The sequence below is a fragment of the Hipposideros armiger genome, unplaced genomic scaffold (genome assembly GCF_001890085.2).
Source record: "Hipposideros armiger isolate ML-2016 unplaced genomic scaffold, ASM189008v1 scaffold_465, whole genome shotgun sequence".
NCBI classification, from domain to species: domain Eukaryota; kingdom Metazoa; phylum Chordata; class Mammalia; order Chiroptera; family Hipposideridae; genus Hipposideros; species Hipposideros armiger.
The window spans coordinates 439,402-449,708 of NW_017731815.1; the positions used below are offsets into that span (position 1 = coordinate 439,402).

Below are 10,307 nucleotides of genomic sequence, written 5' to 3' on the forward strand. Positions count from 1 at the left end.
AGTGTGAATTGGTACAGCCTCTAGGCAGGACAAGTTCCCAGTATTCATCAGGGCTAGAATTTAGCAATACCAATACATTTTGATCTTGCGATTCCCCTTTTAGGAATTTATCTTACAGGCATATTTTTACATGGATGAAATTACATATCCAAAATATTTATTGCATGATTGTTTTAGTAGATAAAATTGGGAACGTGCTAAGTGCCTATCAGTAGAGGACGGGGATTCAATTAAGCATACCACACTCATATAAAGGAATACCCGGTGGTCTTCTAACGCAAGAGAGTTTTCTGTGCACTTATGAGGAAGTCACCAAAATATATTAAGTGGTTAAAAAACAGTATCTATGCACTGATAGTATGGCGTACGACCTTTTGTGTATGTGTGTGTGTATGTATTGTGTGTATATATACATGTGTGCATGTGTGCGTGTGTATGTGTGTTTGTGTGTGTGTATGTAAGTGCATATGAACAATGGTAAATGATAACCTCTGAGGACTGGAGCTGGGTGGCTGAGGGAGGCTGTGGCAGGGAGATTTACTTGTCATCAAATGCCTTGTATCTTTCAACAAAATTATTAATGTATGCATGTTTTACCTATTTTAATTAACAGAATATGCTGGCTGCATGGTCTAGTACAGATAGAAAGGAGAGCATCCAACTAGAAGACTATAATAGATAGTCATGTTTTTGTTAATAGAATTGACTGGATAAAAACTTATCTGCCTAGCACATTCTTACTTTTAATTAAAGCTGATACATATTTAGAATGCGTCTGGAAGAACCATCTGCTTTGGATAGGTCTTGTGTAATTTGTAATAGTAAAATATTCATAACTTTTATTTTGATGATATACTGTATTATAAAACACAATCAGACCAAATATAATTTTAGGATGCTCTAGTAAGAAAAAATCTTGAAAAAAGGAGGGATGGGTGATGTTGAAAGAGAGAGAAGAGCGAAGGCTGAGTGTCAAGTTTCTGTCCTTGGGGATTGAATGACCTCGTTTTAAAACTGAAATGAAGACATTCCAGTGAAAGAAACAAAGGAGCTATTGGAGAAACAAAGGGAGAGAGTTATTTTGACAGCTTGACTTTTAATTAATCAGAGAATAACTGTCGAAGCATGGTTGGTGATTTTGTTAAGCACTAGTTTCATTCTGGAAAGAACACAGAGTGAATCACAGAAAACTTCAGTTAAATCTTGAACTACGCAAGTGTGAATATTTAAAATGTGAATATTTAAAGTGTGAATATGTATGATGATGCTATAGAATTCCCAACATTATTGAAATTAATCTTGTTGTGGCAGCATAATTGAGTCACTGACATTTTCAGTGCAAAAAAAAAATAAGTAAGGAACATGATTATAGAACCATAACAGGAACATATTTTAATGGATTTGCTTCTCATCTTTTCTTTTCTTTTTTTTCCAGGGTAAATGGGAAGTTGGTAGCCCTGAAGGTGATCAGGCTGCAAGAAGAAGAAGGTACACCTTTCACAGCTATCAGGGAAGGTAGGCGTTTTCTCTTGTTACCTTTGCTTTTGTGTTTTCATGATGCCCATAACTGTTTAAATATTATACACCTCTGAATATGTTGGGTTTCTAAATTATATGGTAATATCTCTCATTAGCCTGTGTAAACTAAAATTTAAAAATCAGTGCCTTTTGCAGTCATATCAAGATTATCCTGCTGTATACTCAGGTGTGGGGAAAGAACAAACTACTGTGTATTGATGGTGAGACTACTACTTACTGAGGAATTTTATATACTTGGTCTTGCTTGCAGTGCTCCTAACGTACATACTAATCCAGCATTACTCTATATTTATAACTTTTAAGGAAAGTGTTTAAAAATGAGCGATCATAGTATCTTTTACTCATTTGTATTTCTTCTTTCTTGATTTGTTTGTTCCTATCCTTTACTATATTTTCTATTTTTTTCTTATTGACTTATACTCTTTATATATTAGCATCATTTGTGTTACACTATTTTCTTCTATTCTGTCATTTTTCTAAAAATTTCTTTTACAATATAGGTAATAGTATTATTAAGGTGTTGATGAACTAAGTGTATTCTGTCATTGGTCTGATTTTTTTCCCCACAACTGTCCTTATGAATTACATTTATTTTTGAGAAGTCTTCTTTCTGTTTTCAGTTTCTCACCTCTCACTCTCTTTTTCCTACCACGTATGTTTGATTTCCATCATTCCTATTTAGCTGAAATGTTCTCGTAAATTTCATCAATGCCTTCTTATTGCCAAATCAAATAGGACAGTATTTGTCCTAATTTACCAAACCTTTTAGCAGATCGTACAGGGTTGGAACATTATCTTCTGTGACACTAGATTTCCCAAGTAGGTAGTTTATTCTCTTTCTCTTGTGCCGGCTCCTTCTCTAAATATTAGGGAATTTTAGAACAGGGAAGGACCCTTCTTTTCTTTAATCAGCACTCTTCCCCATGTGATTTTATTATTTCACGAGTTTAAATAGGAACTAGGAGCTGATGGCCTATACATTGCCTCTCTTTAGCTAAGACCTTGTCTTTGTCTCCATTCTTATATAGCCATCTGCCTACCTGGCATTGCCTCTTGAACCCAGTAATGTATCAAAAGGATAATATGTCATTACCAAGTGAGGTTTTTTCCAGGAATGCAAGGCTGGCTCAACCTTGAAAAATCAATCAATGCGTAACAGTCATCTCAACGCATCCAAATGGAACTCATGGTTCCTCCACCATCACTCAAACCATTCCCTCTCCCTCAATATTAATAATAGTAGCACCCAGTGTTCCTCCTCCCCAAATCTAGCCCATGAAAAAGTCCTAGAAGTTACTTCTCTAAAAGACATCTGAAATCTGTCTCCTTTCTCTCTCTTTACTGCCACCCCCAGTCCAGGGTATCATGAGTTCTTGCTTGGAATTCTGCAACAACCTCTTAATTGTACTCTCTCCTTCTTTTATCTTCCTATTGTCCCTTCTCTGCTCTGTAATCAGGATCATCTTTTTAAAACCCTAAATCATATAATGTCACTTCTTACTTAAAAGCCTCAATTTCAAGTACTGTATGACCTGTTTTTCCCCAAACATGCTACAAAATTTCCTGTGTTGAGGACTTTCGACTTGCCGTTGCCCGCGGCTGCTCTCCCCTGGCTCTTCTCGGATGCCAGGGGTCAATTTAAATGTTCTCTTTTCAGACGGCTTTCCTTTGACCATCATGTCTAAAATCCCAGCTGACCATCATCTTACCCTGTTTACTCGCCATGTCACTACCTCTTCTCTTTATAGGTCTTATTGGAATCTGAAGTTAATTATTTTCACTCCTCCCTACTAGTGTACAATCTTAGTGACAGGGACCGTGTCTGATTATTCACTGCTATACCCTCAATGTCGAGCATGCTAATCATAATATTTGTTGAGCAAGTTCAGGAAAACCATTGAGCTAGAGTCTGTAAATATGACAGAATATTAGACACAGACTCAAGGACTCTGTCTTCCAGGTGGGAAACAAAATATATAGATTATAATTGGGGAATAATATTAGGTAATGTTAGGTGGCATTACGATGCCAAATCATTTCTAAAAAATTTTAAGTTTTAGAGAAATTCCTACATTAGTCAAGGGAGATAAGGTGTTAGCTGGGTCTTGAATGAGGCATAAGAGAGACAAGCAATAAAGAGTGGATTGAGGACAAGTTGCACATAGGTATAGAAAAGGAACTGAGACCAGAAAGCTCAAGTGCAATGAATAGGACTATTTAGGTCATGAGTTCTCATTTGGTGCGGGTAGGAGGGTGGGGTGGTGATTACTGCATAGGAAGTGTCATCACAGTCGTTGGATATTACAGCGGGCATTTAATGGATAGGAGCTGGGCATCCTGCAATATGTAGGACATTCTAATGCAGTGTTAGGCAAACTACAGTCTGAGATCCACTGCCAGTTTTTGAAAACAAACTTTTATTTGAATACAGCACTTCCATTCATTTATGTGTTTTCTACGGCTGCTTTCTTAGAATCAGGTGGTTGTGACAGAGTGTATGGTCCACAAAACCTAAAGTATAGACAGTCTGGTATTTTACCAAGTTTGTCAACCCCCGTTTTAATACAATGAGCAATTGTTTTATGTCCCATAAGCCTTTTGAATGCCCTACCGGTCATTTATGCAGGTGAAAACCTGTTTATATTTGTCTTAGGTTATAACTCAACTGTTTCACATATAAACCCAAAGTATGCCCTGCATACATTTAACATGTACCAAATTTTCTAGGAATACAGACAGTTGCAGTGTAAATCAAAGGAAAATTGTATTTTGTTTTGTTTCAAATGTTACTAAAATTTGTTCACCATTTTGCAAAGTTACTTCTCTAATGGCATTACTGTTTGTGTTATTTAAGTTGCTAATGTAACACTCTCAGTCAGTCTGAATTTGTAGTGGTTGTATTCATGCTGATTCTATATATAGATGTGAGTACCACTCTTTATTATGAATTCCAGTATAGTTTTGCCTGATTATTTATATATTTAATACGTTATATTATTATAAATTATTTTTTATTTCTTTTTTGAGTTTCATTTATGGATAGATATACATTTGAAATTATATGTGTACATTTTTGAAATTATGTGTGTACACAGATCCTATTATCTATGAATTTCACTTCATTAGTAGTAAAGGTATCTTCTTAAAGTATTTGTTATATAAAAAGGGTAATGGCTGTGATGAGATTGAAAGCCATTGTAAGTGCATATGAACAATGGTAAATGATAACCTCTGAGGACTGGAGCTGGGTGGCTGAGGGAGGCTGTGGCAGGGAGATTTACTTGTCATCAAATGCCTTGTATCTTTCAACAAAATTATTAATGTATGCATGTTTTACCTATTTTAATTAACAGAATATGCTGGCTGCATGGTCTAGTACAGATAGAAAGGAGAGCATCCAACTAGAAGACTATAATAGATAGTCATGTTTTTGTTAATAGAATTGACTGGATAAAAACTTATCTGCCTAGCACATTCTTACTTTTAATTAAAGCTGATACATATTTAGAATGCGTCTGGAAGAACCATCTGCTTTGGATAGGTCTTGTGTAATTTGTAATAGTAAAATATTCATAACTTTTATTTTGATGATATACTGTATTATAAAACACAATCAGACCAAATATAATTTTAGGATGCTCTAGTAAGAAAAAATCTTGAAAAAAGGAGGGATGGGTGATGTTGAAAGAGAGAGAAGAGCGAAGGCTGAGTGTCAAGTTTCTGTCCTTGGGGATTGAATGACCTCGTTTTAAAACTGAAATGAAGACATTCCAGTGAAAGAAACAAAGGAGCTATTGGAGAAACAAAGGGAGAGAGTTATTTTGACAGCTTGACTTTTAATTAATCAGAGAATAACTGTCGAAGCATGGTTGGTGATTTTGTTAAGCACTAGTTTCATTCTGGAAAGAACACAGAGTGAATCACAGAAAACTTCAGTTAAATCTTGAACTACGCAAGTGTGAATATTTAAAATGTGAATATTTAAAGTGTGAATATGTATGATGATGCTATAGAATTCCCAACATTATTGAAATTAATCTTGTTGTGGCAGCATAATTGAGTCACTGACATTTTCAGTGCAAAAAAAAAATAAGTAAGGAACATGATTATAGAACCATAACAGGAACATATTTTAATGGATTTGCTTCTCATCTTTTCTTTTCTTTTTTTTCCAGGGTAAATGGGAAGTTGGTAGCCCTGAAGGTGATCAGGCTGCAAGAAGAAGAAGGTACACCTTTCACAGCTATCAGGGAAGGTAGGCGTTTTCTCTTGTTACCTTTGCTTTTGTGTTTTCATGATGCCCATAACTGTTTAAATATTATACACCTCTGAATATGTTGGGTTTCTAAATTATATGGTAATATCTCTCATTAGCCTGTGTAAACTAAAATTTAAAAATCAGTGCCTTTTGCAGTCATATCAAGATTATCCTGCTGTATACTCAGGTGTGGGGAAAGAACAAACTACTGTGTATTGATGGTGAGACTACTACTTACTGAGGAATTTTATATACTTGGTCTTGCTTGCAGTGCTCCTAACGTACATACTAATCCAGCATTACTCTATATTTATAACTTTTAAGGAAAGTGTTTAAAAATGAGCGATCATAGTATCTTTTACTCATTTGTATTTCTTCTTTCTTGATTTGTTTGTTCCTATCCTGTACTATATTTTCTATTTTTTTCTTATTGACTTATACTCTTTATATATTAGCATCATTTGTGTTACACTATTTTCTTCTATTCTGTCATTTTTCTAAAAATTTCTTTTACAATATAGGTAATAGTATTATTAAGGTGTTNAGCTCTGAGCAACAGCAGTTCAATGCCCGGCCCTAGCCGAGCTGCCGCTGAGCTGCCAACAGGTAGCAGGATGAAAAAAAAAAAAAAAAAAAAAAAAAGAGTGCTATTGAATTTGATTATGGTAGACCTTGAATGTTAGGGAGTTGGAGAGCAGCAGAAAGATGATGGGCCAACAAAGAAGCAGGAAGAAAATGAAACTGGGCAGCAGGTGTGCTCTAGAGAATGTGGAGTGTGCACATTCCAACCAACCTAACCTTGTTGGTGCTGGCCCATGTTCAAGGTTAAGAGAAAGTTCATAACTGGATCCAGCTGTGACAGTTGGGTCCACCAATGGGAAGTTCAAGGTCAGTTGTAGTTGTTGATGATCTATCTGTTCATACTGGCTGGATATGAGGCAAGGCCCTTGGGCACAAGTTAAGTCTTGAGATAAGCTTAGAAACTGGTCCTGGGATTCAGTTGTGTTATACAATAGATTGCAGGGATGGGACTTGATTCTGTAGTTGGAGAGCATCTGAAGACTTTTTAGCTGAGAGTATTAGGAAGATAAACCTGACATAAGGATATGATATAGACTAGATAAGGAGGAACTTGGAAGCTGATAAATCAGTCATTCAAAGTAGTATAGATTTGAAATTATAAGGACCCGGGTTTATTAGAAAAATGGTGTGTAGAGAAACAATTGTCAAAGCTAGGTGAATTATTGGTTATAGGTGATTTGAGAGGGAAATATCAATGGTTTTTAGTTTGAATGAGCAAAAATATGGTTTATGATTGTATGAAGAATTGCTTTTAACATTTTACTGTTTATAAGGGCTGATCTTATTTAATCTTCACATTATCCCTTTTGAAGGTTTTTATTTTAGAATTTATATTGTTATAGAGTCTGTATTATAAATATGAAATTGAGGCTCTGAGTGTTTAGATAATTTGTCCAAGGAGTTGGATCTTGTACCTAGATATTCTTAGGTTCCGAAACAGAATCATGCTAACTTTGAGGGGTAGTTGATTTGGGTTTTAGACATTTTGAGTTCATGAGACATCTGTGTGACAGTGTCTTATTGGTGATGTAGGAGTGTAGCTCACAAGAAAGAGTTCAGCATAAACAGTATATATTTAGCATTGTCCTTAACAAGTTGAACAAGTATAAGACTTTGAGGGGAGAGAACTTTGAGTGAAAACAGGCAGTTAAGATGCAAAGCAGTGTAGTAAGGTGGAAAGCCCCATGGATATTAGTCTGGAAAGCTGGTTTTTGATCCTGATTTTGTTTTTCATCATCGTACAATATAAGGCAGGTCACCTGTATCAGCTTGCTAAGGCCATAACCAAGTACCACAAACTGAGTGGCTTAAACAACAGAAATTTATCGCCTCATGGTTCTGGATGCTAGAAATCCAAGGTCAAGGTGTCATGGTCCTCTTTCTAAGGGTCATGAGGGAAGGATCTATTTCAAGCCTCCTCCTTGGCTTATAGATGGCTGTCTTCTCCTCATGTCTTCATATCATTTTTCCTCTATACCTGTCTGTGTCCAAATTTCCTTTTTTATAAGGAAACCAGTCATATTGGATTAGGGCCCACTCTAATGACCTCTTTAACTTAATTACCTCTGAAAAATTCCTGTCTCCAAATACAGTCCCATTCAGAGGTGCTGGGGTTAGGACTTCAACATATGAATTTTATAGGACACAGTTCAGTTCATGACACCACCTAATGGCTTTGGGTCCCAGTAACCCTAATTGGAACTCAGGAGTTGGTTTTTGCCATTTCTTAGGAACCATGTACTCTGTATTGTGGTTTTGACTTCCCAAGGAGTCTTTAAACTCAAAGTTTTGAGTACTGTGGAGATCAGGGAGTGGTACAAGAATTGTTGAGGCCTGGAGGAACTGCTCACGAAATGACATTGTGTTTTATTTTGAATAAAATACTTGGAGGTTTTCCTAATAAAATTTGACTTCTCAGTGATTTTTAATGGTTACAAATGACGCTACAGTAAGAAGGATTAAACTCTGTGTCAGTTTTGGTTATTTATTCTTCTCTTGCCTTGTTATTCCTGCCTTTCATAGCCTTATTTGTCTGCTATTTAAGTGCGGAAGCAAAAACTATCACCATTGCTCATAATCTTTTGCTATTTTATACTTGTAGAGATCGGTACACAGTAACTCCTCTGTGTGGCTAGTGGTAGACCCTTGAAATATTTAGGACAAAGGTGGGAGATGCTTGGGATATGTTCATGTTCACATTTTTACTGTCAACCAAAAAAACATCCAGCCTAAGAAAAAGCTTATAATTTATTTGAGCCAAACTGATGACAGTTTCTGGGAAGCAAAGTCTCAACGGATTGAGAAAATGCTCCAGAAAATGGCCATTTTGAAACTTATTTTATACATTAAAGTCAAAGGAGGAGGGTTACATGAAATTCATTGTATGTAGATTAAGGGGGTGGGAGAAAGCAAAGTGGGGAAATCTCTGGGAGATTGGATAAAAAGTAAAACGGAAGGAACACAAGACTTCCTTTTACTTTGGTGGGTACAGGATAGCTAATACCATTTTATAGTACATAGAGATAGTATTTGGGGAACAAGATAACAGTGAGGGATTTTGTAGATTACTATTCTGGTGTGGTGGGTTGTGCCCCTTGAGGGGTCTGGAAAAACATTACTTTGATATTGCAAGGGTATGCTATCTTAGATGCAAAAAGACACAGATAGGCTCACTTAAGGTAAAGATTGACCTTTGTCAAGGAAACTACAGGCCAAGGATGTAACTACCGGGTGAGGACTTGCTTTTAGTTAGGAATTTTTTATGTTCAGACCCTCTTATGTCGTTATTTTTCAGTCTTCTGAGCTTGTCAGGTTTAATATGTGACCCCTTTTCTGTCCACATTACATTGATGAAGAAGTAGCATGACTTGTTCAATTGCGATGAAGCACTTTAATTATAGTTTGCCTCTTTTCTGCTGTGTTGGTCAATTTCCTCGTTCACAGTGTCAACGCAGGAAGATTTCAAAATAGAAAAGCACTATCCTCAGTAAAGTAGTTTTCAAGTGGCTGCTTGCCACTTATAAAGTTACCTGGAAATTTAGATTTTTAACACATAATTTTCACCTAAAGTAGAAACACTTGTAAGAAATCCTGATCTGACCTAGATGGACTTTGAATTTTATCTTTTAGAGCTCAAGTGCTTAATGGCTTAACTTAAGTTTAGGTGCCTTGAAACTCATTCTGTCTTTGATAACAGCTTAGAAAAATTAAGTAGCAGTGCTAAGGGCCAGCTTTTCTATTTTAATTTAAAATCCATATATATGATATCATCATGGTTTTTAAAAGTACTGATAAAGAGTCATGAGGTAGGTTTGAAATGGAGTAGATGCTATTTCTTAGGATATACCAGCTTTAAAACAACTTCAAAATGTGTATGTTCTTACTGTGTGATATTGTATTCCAGCTGTCCAAACTTTTTTTTAGCCAAGATTCCCCAGATGAGGAATGAAAGTGAGGGAACCAATTGTCTCCTTTTGTGGGTTCTTGAATATCTAATGGCTTTCTTAGGTGAGAGTTATGCTTAAATAATTATGCTTAAAGATACGCTAATAGAGAACAATTTAAAAGTCTAATAGTTACAACATCAATAGACAATATTTAGTGTGTGCTTATACATGGTACATACACAGCCAGGTCCTCGTCTCACTGAATTCTCACAAAACCCTCAAAGGTGTGCATTTTCTTTTTCTTTCTTTCTTTCTTTCTTTCTTTCTTTCTTTCTTTCTTTCTTTCTTTCTTTCTTTTTCTTTCTTTCTTTCTTTTTTTTAAATTGGGGAATTGGGGGAGGGGAACAGTGTTGGGGAATTGGGGAAGGGGACCAGCCTAGTTGTTCTTCAGTCTTAGTTGTGCAGGGCGCCAGTCGCCATCTGGCTGCTTGTTGGCAGCTCGTGGCCTCTAAGCTCAAGGTGCCGAGTTCAGTCTTAGTTGC

At 36.1% G+C, this 10,307-nt stretch overlaps 1 protein-coding gene across 1 annotated transcript in view; it reads left to right on the top strand.

The window, feature by feature from the left end:
* Window positions 1-10,307, top strand: part of CDK14 (cyclin dependent kinase 14) — a 504,392-nt gene that overhangs the window by 83,472 nt on the left and 410,613 nt on the right. The window contains exon 4 of the mRNA XM_019666203.1: window positions 1,436-1,515. Within this exon, the coding sequence (XP_019521748.1) occupies window positions 1,436-1,515 (80 nt within the window). The remainder of the gene's footprint in view (window positions 1-1,435; window positions 1,516-10,307) is intronic.